Source organism: Balaenoptera borealis (assembly GCF_965194805.1).
Source record: "Balaenoptera borealis genome assembly, chromosome: 5".
Lineage (NCBI taxonomy): Eukaryota > Metazoa > Chordata > Mammalia > Artiodactyla > Balaenopteridae > Balaenoptera > Balaenoptera borealis.
In genome coordinates, this window is record NC_138862.1 from 116,061,778 (window position 1) to 116,083,316 (window position 21,539).

A 21,539-nucleotide genomic window follows, 5' to 3' on the forward strand; every position below is an offset into this window, starting at 1 on the left:
AATGAGTCAAAATGAGACTATCCCCTTGAATATTAAATGCCAAATACCAGTGAAGAGCACACAGATAATTTTTGCTCATGTTATAGCTAATCTCTTCATTTATGTCCATTTCTTGAAGATGCAGAGATATTATTTAAAATAGCTTTAAAGAAAAAACATAATTCTATGGACAATATACTTGACAAAGCAAAATTAGCCACTAGAGTTATCTGACTAAAACCCAGCTTTTGTTCCTAGGTTAATAATTAATCTTTCTTTGCCACCTTATGTCCCTTCCTAATCTGTCCCCAAAGTCCAAGGATAGTATTAAATGAAAATGGAGGTTATCAAGGAACTGTTTCAAAGTAGGGATAAACCCAGAAGAATAAAAGTATCATGAGGTTTTTTTAAAGAGATAGTTGCTTCATTAAGGGACAGCACCAAAGCATGGTCATTACCCTTCAATAAAATGAAGAGAATATTCTATCAGGGAAAAAAATCTGGTCTATTTTACTTTTAATAAATCAATGAATGTTTTGCATTTGCGATGTTTTAAAAATTTAGGTTGGTTTGGGTTTGAGCAAAGAATTAAATTGCTGATCTTCAACAAATACAAGAAAAGTATTGTGAAGAAATGCCCTAAAGAGTTAAAACTGTCTAGGTTATCACTTTACTACCACTTGGCCTAACTCTCTTTTGCTCTCTACTTCACTGTGGGGGTGAGACAGCTTACCTCTCAGCAGCTGCCGAAACAAAAGGCTGAATTCTAGAAGAGTAATAAAGTGGTTTAAGAATACAGGCTTTAGAATTAGACAAGCTGGTTTTAAAATCCCAACTCCACTACCTACTAATGAAGTGATCCTACCAAGTTAACATATTGAAACCATTTTCCTCATCTGTAAAATGGGGTCATGGTTGTACTACTTTAAAGGATTACTGTGAGGATTATATGAGACTTTTTACAATAGTAGACACTTAAAAAATTTTTGTTCCTTCTATTGTTTGGATCAATTTGGATTTTGACACTATATAAGGTCTACTATCCCAGTGCATCTTGGATTACAAATGAAGCAGTGACGTACAAATAAAAATTATGATTAGTATTAAGAAACAACCTTTGTATTTATGTCTCACCCAAATAAAGAAATAATCCTAGTTATGCTTTAAATTTACTTGATTTCTTTGTACTCAATCAAATGTTAAAGATTCAATGCAGTCACAAAATATATGCTAATAAAAATTGTTTGACTTGAGATTTAAACTTACATCTATTTATTAAGCACAGCATTCTGTGGATTGAACATTAGTAAAATTCTTATTGATCCTCGATAGAATCTCAAAATTTCATTGTTCAGAATATAAATAATCTTAACCTACTGGGGGAAATTTTTCCAAAGGCCACTGAGATATAACTGAATTGGTTTAATTCAACATAAAAACTTCCAAAAAACTGTTTAGCTAAAACTATCTCATGCCTTTCTTTAGTGTTACATGACATTACAACAATAAATATTACTAAAAACAACTCAAAGGAGTGGGATAAAGTGTTGTTTTGCTTCTAAACCACATTTACTCTAGTTGAGAATCACTGCTTTAGAATTACCTAACTCAAAAAGGAATTCTGGTATAGGACAATAAAGAAAAGTATAAAGTAGCAGTATTATAAAATCAAAAGGGTTATAAGGTTTTTTTACTCAAGGAGAACTGTACTCAGATACATACATTTTCAGTGGCAAAAAGTTTTTAACAGCTAACTACTTTTTCTCACTTCTTTCTTTCTTTATTTTGTTTTTTGGCCACTCAGCTTGAGGGATCTTAGTTCCCTAACCAGGGATTGAACCCGGGCCCCCCGGCAGTGAAAGCACCAAGTCCTAACTACTGGACCACCAAGGAATTCCCTATTTTTTCTCATTTCAATCTAAATCCACATCCTTGAATTATTCTAGGCAATAACAATTCTGTAAGATAGACATGGTTAATGGCAGAACTTCACAATAGTTTGTAGGCATCAATTTACATAAAAATTTTATGATGATTTCTAGACTTACATCATGACTTGAAATTTGTTAAATCAATTTAGATTCTAGAGATAAGAATGAAATGAAATGGGATGCTTTACCAACATAATCTTTGCTCTCTTCCTTTCTTGCCAACAGGCCCCATCCCTCTGACTCTTCCATAAATAATTCTGTTTTTGTTGTTTTCACTGAATGTTCTTCTCCCTTGAATTAAACCTTAAAGGCAGGAGTTGTGTCCATCTCAAGGGTCTACTTATTGCAACACTCTGCATATAATTGATACTGAACATTTAATTGCAGAAAAAGATGGAATAAAACATACAGTATTTAATACATTATCTAATTATATTTTGTAAATTCAACATGTCAAGTTGAGCTTACTGTGCCAGGAAAAAGAGTTCAGAAATTAACCAGCTACTTAAACTATTAGAAACTAATTAAGGGTATCACTGGAACACAGTGAAAATGGGAAGACTTCCTGAGAATTTGTTTTTTTCCTCTCCCTGACAAACTCAGCTTAAATAAAAAGCCGATAAACCTTTTTGTGATGAAAGCATCTGATTGACTGTTTCTCACTGAGAAGGAAGAAAGTATAACATTTTTTTATATAATATAGGCAACTGAAGTAAGTAGAGAAACTAAGTTTGAGGAAAAGAAAAGTCAGAGCTCTATGGATTTTCAGGTTACTTCTGACAAAATTATGCCACTGAAACTTCGTTCCATGTATGGAACATGGTGATGACAAAGTCATAGTAGACTTTGTGGAAAATAAAGCGGACTTTAAAACCTCAATGATCTTTTGGATAAAAATCTTGACAAACGTCTTTTTACATTAGAATCATGGATTCAGGGGAAAATCTTTTTGTAAATCTAGTGAAGGCTTAATTGTATAATCACACTTCATAAATATCCATCTATGGGGTATTCTCCAATATCATTCTCTATAGACAGACAGAACTGAATCTAAAGGGAAAAAGTAAAAGAAACCAACAGCTATCCTGAAAGTGGAAAGAGGAGGCCAAAGACTTGCTGGTTTGGTCAAGTCACAGAAAGAAGACAACTCAAACTGTCATGTCTTTAAGCATGTGTCATGAACAAGTAAAACTTCTAAGTGAACTAGATCCAGGATTCTAAAGAAATTCAGATGTACTTCACTCTTTTTACACTGGTGGATCAAAGCACATATAAGGGAGTCCCATGAAACTCCTACATCATCACTAGAATCAATAATTTCGAAGAGGGGAAACATCCTTGCGATCTCTAAGATGTTAAGCAATGTCTCCTTATCCATTTTGAAAAAGAGCTTTAGAACTAAAACCGATGACTTAAGGCCATGAACTAGAACCCATATTCTTGATTATAGCAGATATGAAAACTAACAGAACTAACTAGAGAATATGCTCGGTTCAATGTTTCCATAGACTGTACTGCAGCTTACATTTTTACATGAACCTAATCTCTTTCCTAAATCTTTAAGTGATGGCAAGATATTTTTCTGCTTTACATTTTAGATTCTCTGCTGTACAGGAAGGGTTTATAAAAGGTTTAAACATGAAATGGAAAAACAAAGAAGACCAAGATGCTAAGATAAACATCACTGGAGGTGTTCAAAGGCTAGATGACAACTTGGAAGGTGTGTTGCAGACATGATTCAAGTATGAGACAAGTGGTTGGAATAAATGACCATTGAATTCCCCTCCAACTCAGATTTATAATTCTAGACTCAGAAGATAAACTCGGAGGTGGTATCAAATAAAAGGGCTTTGGCTCTGGAGTCATACCCAGGTTTGAATCCCAACTCCCATCATTTTTACGATATGACCTCACACAAGTTATTTAGCATCTCCAAAGGGTAATAATAGGACCAGATGCTAGGATTCAGTGAGATAACACATGAATGTCTGGCACATGGTAAGCACTTAATACGTTAACTATGTCATCTGTATTAGTAAGGTATAGCAGCCTAAATCTAAGTGTCATAAAATACTCAAAGAATATTGCCTTAGGAGTTAGGTGATTTACTTTTTACAGCTGACTCTTGCTTTTTAAGGAAATACATTATCAAATAAACATAATCCCAGAGTTTACAGTTTAATGAAAGAGACAGACAAGTTAGAGGTGTGATAAATGCTCAGACAGGGCAAGATTATAGAGGGTGTTTTGGGAGCATATAATCAAGATCTAGGGTCAAGGAAAAATGTTTAGTAGAGGAAGTGCCACAGTTGGGTGGAGAAGAAAAGGATACACACACACAAATGTTCCAAGTAAAAAGAACAGCAGGTACAGTTAGCCACGTTAGAAAACTCAAATAATGAACGCCAGTTAGAAGTTTGTTGCAATTCCAATTAAGAAAGGACTGTGCCCTGAATAGATGATGAGAGAGATGAATATGCTGAAGAAATACTCAGGAGGTAGACATGGCAGCACTTTGTCATTAACTGGTTATGAAAGATCAGCTAGCTATGAAAGTTGGCTGTGAAAAATCAGGGAAATTTGAACGTAAGGACAGATGCACAGGTAATGAGTTTGAGTGCCAAGTGCATATACATGGCTTCCTACAGCATATAGAGGACATCCAAAGCCATCTATATGCTCTTAGCATGATGAAGAATGGGTCTGGACACCATCCTGAGTATACCAATAATACTTAAAAGGACAAAAAGAAAGGAAAAGTCTGCCAAGGGGACTGAGAAGAAACAACCAGAGAGGTAGGAAGAAAAACTGGAAAGGACGGTTTCACAGATGTCGAAGTATCAGTCCAAAATTCAAAGCTTATATATATCAGTATAAGCTTTGTACAAATGGACAAATATTTGGAACACTAAAAACTATTTAAAAGCTACTTAACCATGATTGCAACTATTAATATCCATGCATATGTGCTCAAAGTCTGGAAGGGAATATGTAAACACTGAGACAACAATTGTGTTAAAACATGGATTAGGTGTAATTGTTCTTATTCTATTTCCCAAACTTCCATAGCTTAATTTTGAAAGGGTACATATATTACTACTAAAAAAGCTGGGGTGCAAATATATTATCTGAAAGGGGACTTTTAATATAGGATTCTCATATTCTGATGACCTATTATGTTGTTTGTATATTTTCAATCAAGTTTATACTTGACCTGCAGTCTATTTCAATTTAACTGAAGAAAAAAAATTCTTATAGTTTTACTTGTCTTTGTTTTAAGCAGTACTATTATTGTAGATTTACCTTTAAGCCATATTTAGACTCAGGAACTTTATTATAAACACTTAAAAACAGGGAAAAGGTTATAAGGTTTGGAGCTCATCTGAGGATAAAATTCAACCAATGAAAAGGATTTGCACAAAGTAGGTGGCTCAATAAAAAAATCCATTTCCCCCCCCCGCCAAATAAATTTTGCTGCAAAAATGTTTTAAAAGTAGGCATAAAAGAGGTTTCTTTATAGAATTATTCACAACTAAGGGCAAATGTGATGTGGCTTAGTAGGGGGTTTTACATGTGATTCATGTCCCTATCCCAAGAAACATTCGTGGCTTGAAGTAGCTTTTTAAAATGCTTCCAGTGTTTGCTATTTATAAATCCTAAATATTAAAGGGTGAATTCCTTAATGGTTACACTTAGTACAATACTATTCTAGTAAGTACTAAAACTTTTCTAATACATATATACTTGTTTATAATTATAAGCATTAAATTTTTTTTAAGCATTAAATTTGAATGGAGGTTATTTTATAATACAATAAATGATTTTAGATAGTAAGCAACTTTCCAAATTTATTTTTTGGCAAGTGATTTAAAAGATGGTTTTATAATGAGGATGACCCATTGCTATTAATACTTAAGTTCAAAGGAAATCAAATTTATGTATTCACATCTTCATACAACATGAAATTTTCCCTTATCTTATCCTCCAAGTTTTCCAGGGTTACTCTTTATACCTGCATACCAATTGAGAGCCCAGGCTCCACTTAGAAAGCTAGATCTGAATCCTAGTTCTACCACTTAATGGCTATGTGACCCGAGAAAGTTACTTAATCTCTCTAGGCTTTCAATTTTCTTCTCTATAAACTGAGGCTATTGATAGTATCTATACTACTGCTGTGAACATTAAATGAGATAACATGTCAAAAATACTTACTATGGTATCATGCTAAGTATTTTTACTTAGCAGTCACTGACACACAGTAACCACTAAGTAGCAAAAAAAAAACAACTACTCTGTGGAGAAATCCAATCAACACTTGAGCACAGAGACAGACAGAATGCAATTTCTAAACTAAAAGCAATTAGGCTCTGATTTGTTCTATCAGTCTAATGGTCACTTACAATAAACTAGCCTTGGAAAAATTTCAGTAGGAGTTAACAGATCAGTGTATTCATTAAAAACTTTCTTCATAAGTCACATACTTGGGTGTCTAACAAGGCTTGTTCCTTAGACACAAACATTCACTAGCAATGTTACTCAACTGTTTTTGAAAACCTGGCAAATGCTCTGAACTTTTCACTGAAAACATACATAAAGTTCTATCCAAAATTCCACAGGCTTCAGGATCCCCTGAAGGCCACCCACTGACTATTAAATATGGATATCCTACTAAAGAAATTAGAACATACTTTCCTAACTACCAAAGTTATACAGATATATTGTAGAAAATAAAAAAATAAAAATGAAAAATATATATAGAATATGGGACAACAGTTTTGTTGTATTTCCTTCCAGACTACCATTGATTGTTATTACTGGTTTAAGAACCTTAAGTTTATATACAGAATATGATCAACACGAAGTCATGGAATACTATTATCTGAAACAATTTAGAATATTATTTAAAAGATAGAACAGGTATGTGTGTGTGTATAAGAGAATAACATATCTCTGGTTAAGAATAAGGTCAGAAATAGATATTGTAGCCTATTTAGATTATACTTTCAAATAACTTTGATAGACTTGTAGGATATGTGCACCATATTTTAATGAAAATATTAATTCTAATATTTTCTGTATAACCTTGGAAGTATAACTTAACCCAGATTCTTTTTCTTCATACACAAAATATGATGATCATCAGATTGAAGATTATGATATCCTAATCTAAACTGTATTATTCTGAGAGTCCCCCTACAAAATACAGCTGTGTAAAACAAAGCAAAATAAGAAAGTATACAAAACAAATTTGAAAATTTTTGCTTTCTAAGCAGAATACAGTTCTGAAAGGAAATGTTTTTTCAGGGCACACAAAAAATGTATATTGACTTCAAATATATCATTTTCATTTGATATTGTCATCTTAGGTGTTCTCAACTAGGAATTGAGAACATTTCTTTGGCTTTTATTTTTAGAGACAGCAGGAAAAATGCCTTTTATTGAGAAAAATAAAATCCCACAAGTAATAAAACTATTTAAATTATATTTCATGGAGAAAATGGATGAAAATTTTTTTATAAAAATAAAAGATTAATATATTATTTCTCAAATATCTCTTGGGATATTAACTAGAAGGTATATGGGGCCCCTAACTATATTGTAAGCATCTACAGCAGATGCAATAGCAATATTTAAATAATCTTACTATAATATAGGATGTCACTTTATTTTTTAAACTGATTATTAAACACCACTGCAAAGACAGGGTCTTGAGCCTCAGGAGACTCTGAAAGAATTACATACTCCAAGTATTTAAAATTCCAAGTTTTAACTTATATATTTAATACTATACTCTTAAGTTATACAATGTGCTCAGTTTGTTCATAAATATTCATCTCAATACAATAACATCAGGTATAATACATAAAATCTAATCCATTAAGTCTTACCAATTTATGACCTGATGAGACACTCTTGTGGACAACATTCAGTCCTTAGAAGCTAGAATAACCCTCCAACCATGTGAGGGCATCACAACTTTTAAACTTTCGGCTTTCGATCATTATTATGTCACATTCCTCCTCCGATGCTGAATTCTAAAAAAAATTCTAGCAAAGAGTTTAAGTAAATAAGTGTTTTAATCAAATAGCCTTTAGAAATCTTTTATAGCAAAGTTGTATGTTTTACCATGATTACACAACTGATATTTTGTACTTATTTTTTTAATGTAAAATAATTTCATATTTGATATGGATACTTCAAACTTTAAATAACATGGACTTTCAGGCCATCAGAACACTTGTTAGTAGAGAGTCAAGTAGAAATGGAACCAATCAAAGGTTTAAGATCATGATCCAGAAATTATGATTTAACACCATAACTTGGTATAGACAGCTTTGTAGTCCTGCAGAATGGCACTTGAGTTCTACTGTTTGGTCCACATCCATATATGAATTTCTAGACTTATACAGCACAGGTGGCTGGATCAGTAATAATCTATATCAATTCATTTAAATGCTCAAGACAGCATTCAATTTTTATACCTAAATCCTAGTCTATCTCTATCATCCCCGATTTTAAAATTACAGAACATGATGGAAAGAATGAAATTTTATTATGTGTTTTATATAATAGATATAACAATGTATCCTATTCAGGAGTAATCCTACTGCTCATCTGCATATGGGCATGGAAGAAAATTGGGGGTGGGAGGATTTAATAATGGTAAAACTTACTTCCTTAAGAATATAATCTTACATTTATTAAATTTTTTAAAAAAGCTTTCAATTGGGCACCTATTTTAATCGCTGGAAGGTAATATTAATAACATTTTCTGTTTGATAAGAATGCTGATTTATATTTTTCGTTGCCAGTAATCCACAGAAAAGGCAACCCACATATTTATGGGCATATTTTTACCTACATTAACCCCCTAAATAAAATGGCATAATGGGGTAAGGGGGGGGGGAAAGGAGGAGGCCCTTATTCAAGAAGATTAACATGTGCAAAGCTATAGAAAACTCAAAGACAGCATTGTAAAGGAAACTCTGCAGCCATCTCTCCAGAGATATTTGACCCAAATACAGGGGGATGGAGTTACGTTGTTATAGATTTTAACTTTTAAGGGAAATTTTCTATTAAATACACACGGTCATTTAAAAGTCTTCTATACAATCTGAAGATCTATTAGAATTTTTCCAATTTACAAATATAATCTTTCCAAACGTAATCTCACAACACATTTGACTTCAATAAAACCACACAACTACATTATAAGGCTGTGCTTTGAAAAGACAGTAATCACCTGGTGAAGGTAAAAATCCATATTTATTAGGATAAATAATAGTTTAAGGTTGTGGTCGTTTCATCAACATTATTACCAAAATGTTTTTAGAAAGTTTTTATGCAACTCGTCTCCTATCAACCAAAATACTACCATAATTTAAAAAACAAAAGAAGTTACTTTAATGATTTACTCTTTTGAGGGACAAGTCTCATGAGAAGATACAATACTTATTTAGCAAAGTAAATGCTTCCTGAGATATATCTATCAGTAATGCTGGTAATTTGCTTGTCTGTAAGGCTTTGATGAACTGGTCATTTAAAAGGCAGACTACTAGGTCCTTTGTTAAAGGACCTGCCAACAACAAGCACTGTTATGATAAATGCCTGGAAAAAGAAATCTTTGGAAGACAGAATTAAACCAGCCATATAAAGCAGACTTAGTTATTTTACTGTGAAGCTTATAAAAAAGATAATTTTAAGGGTGTGTGCACCATACAAACGTATAGGAAATTTAGGACGTAAGAGCTGTATACACTGAAAGTATGTAAAACTTCTGTACCAAATTTTTCCCGAGCATGCATTTTCAAAATTAGCTGTTACCGAGTAAAAGGCTCACAACTGAAGAGTTTCAATCACTAAATTCCAACATGTAGGAAATCCTTATTAAAAATCTGAAATAAAACTGAGTAACTGAAGTGCATGTGGATGAGTAACAGAGTTACGATTAATTAGATATCCTTTAAAATTTAACTTAAAATTAGAATTCTCCTAAAAATGAATATTTATTTAGAAAGCTGTTCTACTATATAAATCATAATCTTGAATCTCTGGCAAGATTGCTATCAAAAACAAATCTTGAACATTTCCTATAGATATCATTTCATTCTTCTTTAATTGCTGAGGAAAAAAAATCCCATTTAACTGAGAATGTGCTATTGAAAGTTCTTATAGTATAGTCCAGCAAGAACTAGGCTTAAGTTTACCATTATTTAGCTTATTTTATGGCAAACTTATATTAATAGAACAAAAGAGTGAGCACAGGGGCAAAGAGGTAGATGACTTGCAATTTCCAAGTCATTATTTGAAAACTGATATGTGAAATCAGACAAAGCTATACCTAAGAGTTCCTAAAGGAACTTGCTATTCGAATGAATGTGCTTAGCTTCTTTTGGTACAAAGTTTACACTTTTGTACCAAATGTGTAAAACACATTTCTCTAAAAAGTTTACTACACTGTTTTGAGAATTCTTAGACATTATATAGATCAATGTTTGCTTCTGTAAAGGTCAGAAATGCTTATTTTTTAATGGTGAAAAGGGGAAAATGGGGCAACCCTGCATGCCCCTGATAATTACATATAGTCTTTCCATATGTATTGGAGAAATGAGGCTAGAAATATCAAAGATAAACTTATAGAAAAAAATTAGCCCAAACGTACCTAACAGAATAAGAACACTGACAAACAGTGTTCCAAGAAACTCACATATAAAAAGACATACACAATTATAGGAAACTTGTACCTGTGGTTGAGCCAAGATATAATTTAAGACAATGATCAGTTATGTTAAAAACTTAAAAAAAAGATGTTTAGCATTTTATGTATTGTATCAAATGCACCTACTGGTGGAAGATATGCAAGAATTTCATTAATGCAGCTTTGAAAAAGAGCTCTAACACGATAGTGATAGATATTTTTAACAGATCATGTTTAGTCACAAATGATTCATACTCTTCTTTCTTTCAAAAGGAGTAGAAACAGCTTATAGAGAGGATACCAAAAAAAAAAAAAAAGGAAATTGAAATTGGGGGTGGGAGAAGATAAAAATGGAAAAACAAAGTAAGCGGAAGCAAGTTGTGTGTTACTCAAATATATGCAATAAGGTCCTGCAGGCTTTGTTAACACAGAGCTATATATTTGACTTTGAGCTCTTGTTAGTAACAGTTAACATAAAAGAAATGTAACTGTTCGTAAAATTTAAAATATCATCACGTGTTACACCTAAGAGTTAACATCTAATTTCTTGAAACAAACTATGTTATGACCATCCCAGACATACATTTAGCAACATTTTCTGGACTAAGTTAGCAATATCTAAGAAATAGCTGCTGTAAATAAAGACAGAAATTTTCTGAAGATTAATGGTTAATAGTCACTGTGAATATGAGTGGGATTAGTCAGACACAATAACTCTTTTTCCCTTCCTGTTCTCCTTCTAACAGTGTGTAGGTCTAGAAAGAGAATACCTTCTTTATCTTGATATTACCACTAGTAGACATGTATTAATAGAAAGATGTTTTTGGCTTCCAGGACACAGGTTACAGCACCACTATTTCTGGGCCAAATATCACAATTAAAAACCAAAAAAAATACAATGAGCACCTTCCAAATTTTTTAGTATTTATAACCAAGGATCTTCAAACTTTGACAATAACCGGGAAACAAAACAGCATAAAAATGCTATTTCTTGAGGATATTTATCAATGAATACACATTCTAAATTATTACCACCTATTTACATTTACTTGTCAAATGTGGAAAATATTTTAGAAGTTGTCAAGTGAAGCCTAAACACAGAAGCTAATTTCTGGTAAGCAAATGCATTTAAATGCTCTATATCCATCACAAAAATCTAATACATTTCCTGATTTGCGTGATTTAGAATATTAGTACAAGTGCACGCACACACACAAAGAATGTCAGCTAGAATAGAATCAGTCATTTCTCACATCTAACTACCTACCAACCCAAATATTAATGAAAACAAAATATTAAAATAATTCCACTTAGTATTTCTCTCTTCTCAATAGGCTGCCAAAACTATCTGCAGGTTTAAATACATAGAAGAGGTATGAGTTCATACTTTTAAATTGTTGAAGAACTAGAATGGAAAAAACCCCCCAACAGATGTTATATGTTTGTTCTGGTTCAATAATTTCAGGCTATATTTAAATTTCCTTCTCATCTGAACAAGTTCAGTAAGAGTCTTTTCTTAAAAAGCTTTGCTACAGAGTTCTAGATTCTTCAGGAAAAAAATAAGATGGGTTTAGCAAATTATACACACACGTTTCTGTTCTGTTCAAAGGCTTGGTTTAGTTAAAACCCATCTGGTGAAAAGTTAAAATACAACAATAACAGAGACCTTACCAACTATTTCCGCGTTTTTTAATTGTTTCTCAAATTTCATCCTGAAAATAATTATCAAGACCTCTCAGAGTAGGTAGGCTGTGGTGACTTATGTAGAGAAAATTTACTAACTAAAGAAGAAGGTGGTAAGCACATGAACAGAAGCATGTAACAGTGGATGAGCAGTTAATAATTTCTCATCACCAATTCTGAAGCCCCGTCATGTGCTGAAAATAATATCAGCACGTCAGGTGTCCCATTTCAGCTAGCCAAAGAAAAGCTAAGAGAAGAAATGCTTAGGATCCACTGAAACACCACTTCAAACAATGAGATACAGATCTATGGTTAAAAATCTGGCAGCAGACAATCCACCTTAGGCAACTATCACAATAAAACTAGGAGGATACAACAGACCATAAAGGATAGCAGTCACATACTTTGTGAACCCAAGTGGTGAGTAAAAATGTCTTCAAATTACACTACTTTTTCTCAACTCAAGATAATTAAAATCCCAATTTAATACATATGTATAAAAATCACAGTACAGAAAAAACTAGTACAAGAATACACCTCAATTTCTGTTCTAAGGGATATACCCACATTAATATCCACATGTTCTTCTTCTCTTGCCACCCCCTACTAAACTTTGAGAAATAAGACTCCTCTTAAAAATTTCTCTAATCCCAGTAGTCGTTTTAGCTGGATTTTAGGCAGTACTCCCTTTCCTCTCTCTTCTCCCCAGCCCCTATAATACAGATTAGTTAAGCAGACGCATTTTTTCCCAGTATTTCATCCAGAACATTAGCCCTTCCTTTTCTGGTGACTATTTAAACAATCTTAAAGGAGGCTAATAGAAGTGAAGTACTTATTTATTTATATAAGACAGTAGGAAAAAAAGACAGGTGTTTCATAATTAAATGTAATCTGTGATCTTGTTTAGGCTCTTGGATCAGGTAAAAAATGGTCATGAATGACATTATTGGGACAACTGGCAAAAATGTGAATATGAACTGTATGTTACGTATTAGATAACAGTCTAACAAATCTGAATTTGGTAATTATACTATTTTTTACATAATAGGAAACATATGTTAAAGTATTTTGGGGTTAATAGACATGCTATCTGCAAGTTACTCTTAAATGGTTCCTAAATAATATGTTAGGATGATAAAGCAAGTATGACTAAATGTTAACAAATGTTGAACTTGGTAAGATTATTGAAAATTTTAAATTTTTTCAAAACAGAGATTCAAAGATTTTCCCTTCTTTTTGGTTAGGAAATAATATTCTTAGAATCTTCTAGTCTCTAAGACCACTTATCTTCTTCAAAGTTTCTGTTGTTCTCTAAATGTAGGTAGTGCTGCCCAGGGTCCTGGCTTGACCCTTTTTCCCTACTCCGTTCCTAGGAAATGTTAGCCTTTCCTAAAGCTTGAACTCTAAAATAAAATAATAATAACATAAACAAAGAAACAAATAAATAAGATTCTTCGATCTCTTCTAGCCTTAACTTCTCTACCAAGCTGCAAGTCTGCAGCTAAAGCTGTACCCTGAGTATTTACTTCCACCTTGACTTTCCACTGGCTCTTCGACTCAAAACAAAATCTCATCACTATTTTCTCCTTCCCAAACCAGCTATTTCACTAATACTTCCTAATGGTACCACCATTCCCTCAATTAGGTCTGACATGTTGGGAGTCAAATTTGACTGCTTCCCTATCATATCCAATCAGCAGCAAAATTCTTTAATTCTAACCTTCTGATAACCATTCTTTCCTCATCTCCATTGCCTAATTCAGGCCTTCATTACCTTTCTAATATCTTTGATCTCTATCCCATCCACCATTTCTTCTCTGTTGTCTTCAAATGTTTTATGCACCAATCAAATTTAACCATCCTTATCACATATGCCCTGTACTTCCACAGTGGTTCACAGTATTTCCTCTAACTGGAAGGTGCCTTTTCCCTTGGTCCTTTCACTCTGCATGACCAAATTCTAACCAATCATTGGTTTCCCAATTTGTGGCCACCACTTAATTGTCTCTGACATGGGAATTCTTTCCTAATAGAGAATAGTTTGTTAGCCTTCCATTCCTTAAGCAAATTCACAGCTCTTTGAGGTTTTCTGAAAATCATGGGCAACAAAGACAAAACAGAAGTAAAGCAGATCAATTTCAAAACTTTTCTTACCTCTTTTTCTTTCTCCTTTAGAATTAAGTGGTGGGGCAATAAAACTCCACAAGGTAGGGATTTTGAAAGTAATTGGCTCTAAACCTCGAAGTCAAACATTCCTGATTAATAGGATGACAGCTTTATTATTTCTAGTGATTGGCAAGACTGTTTCCCTGGGGGCCCATCTCCTTTCAGAAAGTAAGCTCAAGCCTGTCTGTTGAAACACCCACCTGGCTGTCCAGGTGGAATATAAAGAAAGAAGATTTTCTAGCTAGCTTTGTATTTAGAGTAACTATCCTACAGAAATGGAGTACAATAGGTCTGTCACCATCTTTTCCTATTCATTCTAGTTAGATAAATATTGCCTCAAATTACATTAGCTTTTGTGGCAGGCTTGTCACTTGCTAACCAATTACTAAAAAATGCAGCCAACTAGTATCTAGGTACTTTTTACTCTACCTATTCAACTGAAGTTTCAACCTCCCTGAATTTACATACACATTCTTTCACTTTCTCAACTGCTGCACATACTTTAGACTGTTAAATTCACAAATGCTATCATCCAGTAATAGCTATGACTTCCTGCTTTAACGTCATCTGAACATTTTATAAGCATGTTCTTAGGTTTTCATCTAAATCTGAGATCCAGTCCTAAAAAGATGACAGGCCATTAAAAACTTTTCCTCTAATTTTTAGCATCTCTGATTATCCTCTACTAGATACCCTTAACTGAAATTGGTCAAAATATAATCAGATAATAAATTATGTAAGTACTAGGTACAAATTATTAGGAAATATATTTGGTGTGGTTACATAACAGTTTGGGCTTATATCCTCAAGGTACTTAGAGTATAATTATTAGGAGAGAACATTTAACCAGTAACAATCTCTAACAAGTAACCCACCATGGTGATTCTTTAAAATTATGTAGTTCAGATCCACTATGCAGAAACATATAGATGAACCTCAAACATAATACTGGGTAAAAGAGGACAGACACAAAATACATAAGTGTATGATTCCACTTACTGCAAGTTAAGATAGAGGAGGGAAATAATAGGAAGGGGGCACAAAGGGGTCATGAAGAGCTTATACTACTGTATCTTGATCTGGGTGCTAGTCACGCAGATGTGTTTCAGTTTGAGCTGTACATTTATGAATGGTGGACTTTTCTGATACAAAATATACTTCAATAAAAAGATTTTTAAAAAGTCATTAGCACCGAGCATTCAAAAACTAGATTATCCAAATTCTGAAACCTGAGTTTTTACCATCTTGGGTTAACAAGTGGGTGTTAATGATGTATCCAAGCTTCCTGGAGTATGAGTGAAACAAAACAAATTGTGTCATAGGAGTAGTTTAGTTCTGATTTACTCCTAACTTCAAAAATGAAATCTCACAATGACAGGAAATATTGGATGCCTTTTCTAACACAAAATACTTGAGGTTATTTAACAAGAACATTTTAATGCAACAATTGTGAAACTAGATGTAAATAGATGTAAGTAATCACTATAAAGACTTAATTTAACTGAAATCATCAAGTATCCAGAAAAAGACATATAAACTTACTCAGACATTCATTTTAAGTTAATAATTCATGTGTACTACTTTCCTTATTCATTTCTCTTTAAATATTGGTGCTATCATGAGGAAGGACAAGCTGACTCAAGGGGATGGTGCACCTAGCAACTGTTACTCTCATTTGTTAACTACATTTAAGTATTTTCTTCATAGAGGCAGAAACACTTTTAAGTGTTTATCAATAAGGATAAATCCTTACAAGCTACGTGATTTCTTCCTTTAGTCTACCTGAGGTAAAGTTTCTTCGCTCTAGTACTCCTTTACCTTACTGACCTGATATTTACAAGAGGGTAAAGTTGTTTGCTATAAATTCTTACCCTTAGCTTTTACAGACAAAGGACTCCCAATGAGAGCCTGCTCCCCAGTGATCATCAGGATAGGTTTCTAAACTAACTCTGTCGATTTAACAAAGTAATGCCAATAATGATTAAGTCTGGAAAGCTGTTTTTTAAAGAAGAAAAAACAGGAAGTCAAATTTTCAAGTTACTATTCTGAAATGCCAATAGGCTAGGCTATCACTAAAAATTGGCACAGGGCTTAAAAGCTTTCTGGAGAGTAAGATAATCTCCAGAAAGCTACATTATTCATTTTAATAAACAGTCAATGCAAATAATCTGGGCTCCCTGTATTATTTTAGCTATCAGTATCTATTATTCTTATATTTGGTGATGATTTCAGCTGACTGATTCCCTGATGACTCTGCAAATGACAAATGCGGAAGACAGAAAATGATGGCACCTACAGGAAAAGGGAAAGGAAGGCTTGACAGGAGCTTCGACTTTAGTATAATAACTGAATAAAACATTGGGTACCAATGGAAAGAGAGAATATCTAAATATAGGCAGAAGCAGACTGAGGGAAAGCTTCTCAACTTGCTAACTCTAATTTAAATAGTGGAGAAAACAAAGGGGCCATTAGAGAGCTCTAAGTCAATGTGAGGAAGGTATATTAGTTACTTATATTTTGATTAAAAGTAGTCTGCTGAAAGAATTCTGGGAAAAAAAGATACCAGTCTTTCAAGTAAGGCAAAAACCAAGAATCTTCAGCTATCTAGGGCAGGTTTAATAAAAATTGGCACAGGGCTTAAAAGCTGCCCCTACTGAAAATGATTTCTAAGACTTCATAAACAGGAGCCTGAAATATGGTATATATCCACATTGATAGGCAAATTTATATACCTCTTAAGTAGATAATGTAAGGAATTTATAGTCCCTTAAATCTCTGAATGGTTCTATTTAATAGAATCATCCTTGAAAAATACTGATAAGTGCCAAATTATTAATAATATTAAAAAAATCTTAAATTTATAATAGTCAAAAATGAACAAGGCAGCTTGGTGAGATATTTTTCAAAGCTTAACACACATTAATCTTCAAACCCTGTCTGTGAAGAAAAAGAATAAACAGTCCCACAATACTTTATTAGCTCATAACCTATTAAAAAGTTTGCAGATACCTGCCAACTGAAGTTGTAGATGGTTAGAACTAAAAAGGCCAGCCACTACTGCTATTCTCAACTGAAAATTAATTAAGCTAGTTGAAAAGCTAAAAGGAAGCCACTAGTCAGTTTCTACTGCGTTGGGCTTGTCACCTTGGTACCAACATGCCAACTTACAGTGAAGAATGGCTGATATAGAATATAAGTTCTGATTATATTTTGGCACTAACACACTATAGACAAGTATCCAAGTATCTGTTAAAATTCTTTGGTTCTGGACAAGAGGCTCCAAGGAGAAGAGAAAATATTTTCAACCCATGAGAAACTATAGATAAAGCAGCTTGCCCGATTTCTGATACCTTAAACGTTTCTGGTATCTAAAAAAAGAAAACAGATAAGGAGTATTTAGCTGTAACAAATGATGAGCAGGCAACTTCTATGGCTGCTTTATAATGAAAAGAAATCTTTTAATTAGATACAAATTATAAAAAATAAAGCTCAAAACTTTCTACATTGTTTTGATGAAAATAATAGGTATTATTCATATTGATGTCATGGTAGCTCATGAAAGTTAGCTATTTGAAATAAATTACCATATATCTAAAAACTATTTTATAACATTTCTAAAGAGTGCTATTTTTCCTTTTTATAAGGGAAAAGTATAAAGTACACCCCAAAGTACTCACCCTGGCTACATCTGGTAAGCCATTTGAATGATTAAAACTTCATGCTTGTTTCATGCCACAATTTACATTTATGTCTCAATTTATATTGCTACAGCTATACAATTTAAAAATTGAATTTATAAACATAGCACTATACATTTTAAAACTTCTTGTTCTACAAGTAACCATTTAAAAACATTTTTAAGTTAAGTAAGGAACATATCACCAAAAAGACAGTTTGTTAGAAAATTTCTTGAGTGATACAGTAAATCAAGCCTAAGAATTAAAACACTGTTATCATTTCTGAGCAATGTAGACCATGTCTTCACATGACATGTACATGCACATAGCAATACGCTATTCTAATGAAAGAGATGCAGTTGAGTCCAGGAGTGTTATCCAAAATATGCCAAAGGACACAAATGCGCTGCCAGGCAGAGTTAAAAGAATCTAACAAAGCTTTGTGTAAGTTTTAAAAACATTGTTTGCACTCAATTTCTATTAATTAGACACAGAATGATGGAGTGCTAATAATATTCAGCAAAATAAATGAACAGAGCATATACTACTTAAAATGTGTATTAAGCAGAAAGATAAACCAAAGTATCTGTTGCCATACATGAACTCCAAGACTTCAGTCTATATTTTAAAAAATTAAAAATAAAATTTATACAACATTTCTGTGAGAAAACAAACTGTTTTAGGGGTTTATAAAACAGTAATGCAGATCTGGTGAATTCTAGCAAACAAGCCTAAGGTTAAATTTTCTTGCCAAGAATTAAACAATGACTACTACTTTGATACCTTAGTCTTTTCCCTCCTTCAATTTCTTAATATGAAATAACATTTTGCTTTGAGTCACTACGGCTTTTACAGAGAAATCATATAAAATGGCACAAAATTAAAATAACTGTAGGTAGTTTATTTTATAAAATATGTTTTTACATTAAATACACATGGGTAAGGGGATATTTCATGTAATAAAATCCAATAGAAAAAGTCCTTCAACAAATACACTTTTAAGTGCAGTAAAAAGGAAAGTATGTCTATATTCTATTTAAAATATAGTTTGTCCTTTTGGTTTATTTTGCTGCTTTGTCCCATGCTAGATACCATGTGATTTTCCCCCCTCCTAAAATAATAAAGATCAGTTTTAATGATGAGAAACCATTACAGTGCAAAGCAGTTCATGCATACACTTTTGCATGTATGCATTCCATATGAAAGTATTCATACCTATCCCAGAGGTTCTTTGATTCCTGAATCGTGTTCAAATGGAACGCTTGGAAGAAAGCAGTTGAAGGATTCCTGTGAGATCCAAGAATCAAATGGAAAAGCAGTTGAGAAAGTACAGTAAAATCACTACTTTTCAAAAAAAGATGGAAAACTAATGAGAACCTACTGTATGGCACAGGGAACTCTACTCAATGCTCTGTGGTGACCTAAACGGGAAGGAAATCCAAAAAAGAGGGGATATATGTACACGTATAGCTGATTCACTTTGCTGTACAGTAGAAACTAACACAACATTGTAAAGCAACTATACTCCAATAAAAATTAAAAAAATAAAACAAACTCATTTCCCAAAAAATTAAAAAAAGACTTTAGATTTCTAATACAATGCAACTGCTTTAATAAAAAGAAAAAAAAACCCACATAAGCTTGATTAAAAACATTTCGAAAGAAATTTAAAAACTGGACAAAATCCAGCAGACCCTAACAACAATTCAGGATCACAGTTCTAAAAAAAAAGGCGTATTGTGACCACCTAGAGGGGTGGGATGGGGAGGGTGGGAGGGAGGGAGATGCAAGAGGGAAGAGATATGGGAACATATTGTATGTGTATAACTGATTCACTTTGTTATAAAGCAGAAGCTAACACACCATTGTAAGGCAATTATACTTCAATAAAGATGTTTAAAAAAAAAAAAAGGCATAATACAGATAAAATGAAATACTAACTAGCACCCAGTTGTGTGTGTGTATATACATTTACGTACATACGAATGTGACCAGTTCATAGCCTAAATCAACAACTACTCTGTATCAATGCCTTTATAAATTTAACAAAGCTGTTCTCAGGTACAGTATTCATGTAAAATTAGTTAAACAATAGCTTCATGATATGAAAATTCTTCATAGGACCTATTTGACAGGATTTGATGGTGACCAATGAGTCCTTTTCTGGGTTGGACTTGACACAATTTCCACCTTCAGAATTCATTTATTTATGGGTGGTTTCTCTGGGTTAAGGCAAAAAATGGCGCTGCAATTGCAGGGCCGCCTTCTAACTTCTTGCATTTGTACAGTGCCCCTTTAAGGGGTAAGAGCTTATACACCATTACCACCATCCATTTCTACTCTTCCCTGGAGACACATTCCCTAGGGCTATAACTATAGACTCTTAATGGGGCAAGCTCTCAGCATGCTGGTTTCACCTCACATCTCAGAAGTTCTCAGGAGACTAACCTTTTGACAAATCTGCTCTCTAACAGTTCTGTCTCCACCTCAGCATATTTCCATGGTCTCCGCCACTCCCAACCCATACAATAGGGAGTCAACAAAAACTTGCCACATCACTTCTAAAATTCCTGACTGGTGCTGTAGCAGAATAACAGTAGCAAGCTAAGAATATAAGTGCTTATTATATACCACTATATATAGCACTATTCTAAGTGCTTTACATTTATTAACTCAATACTACAACAGCCCTAAGAACTAGGTGCTATTATTATTCCCATCTCACAGATAAGGAAACTGGGTCAGACAGAAGTAACTTGCCCAATGTCACAGAGCTAGTTAAGTGGCAATCTGGTCCCAGGGTTTATGCTCTTAAACCACTATGCTAAGCATATAACAGAGTTAAATTTTAACCTCTCTAGGTCTGTCTCCATCAGTTAAATGGTGATATTACCATCTAGCCTTGCAGGGTAATAGGTAACTAGTGCTCCTGGCATTTAGTCAATGCTCAATAAATGACAGTTATTATCTTTATCGTCAAAATGAGGTTCAGATACAACATGGCAATTCTGAGACCCTAACTAGTGCCTTAGGAGAGTCTGCAGTATTATTAGTACAATAAGAAAACTATTTCCAGCTTCAACTGGAATAGCAATCAAGTATCAATGATCATCAAATAAAATACTCACTCAATAGAATTCCATGATTTCAAAACTCATAGGACATCAAGACATATATTATCAGGACTTCCCTGGTGGCGCAGTGGTTAAGAATCCGCCTGCCAATGCAGGGGACACGGGATCGAGCCCTGGTCCGGGAAGATCCCACATGCTGCGGAGCAACTAAGCCCGTGCGCCACAACTACTGAGCCTGCGCTCTAGAGCCCACGAGCCACAACTACTGAGCCCGAGTTCAACTACTGAAGCCCACGCGCCTAGAGACCATGCTCAGCAACAAGAGAAGACA

General features: G+C 33.5%; 1 protein-coding gene across 7 annotated transcripts in view; it reads right to left on the reverse strand.

Moving 5' to 3' along the window:
- TSC22D2 (TSC22 domain family member 2) overlaps positions 1–21,539 on the reverse strand; it is a 49,199-nt gene that overhangs the window by 15,126 nt on the left and 12,534 nt on the right. For 3 of the 7 annotated variants that reach the window (XR_014245275.1, XM_082394347.1, XM_082394349.1), the window contains one exon: positions 19,350–19,421. The exons of 2 other annotated variants lie outside the window; for them this stretch is intronic. Coding sequence is in view for 2 of the 5 variants with exons in the window: in XM_082394347.1 (XP_082250473.1) it covers positions 19,350–19,421 (72 nt within the window). In the remaining 3 variants the exon portion in view is untranslated. Of the gene's footprint in view, positions 1–7,798; positions 7,958–19,349; positions 19,422–21,539 lie in introns of all 7 variants that reach the window. 2 more of the 7 variants (XR_014245277.1, XR_014245276.1) reach the window with 2 other exon arrangements.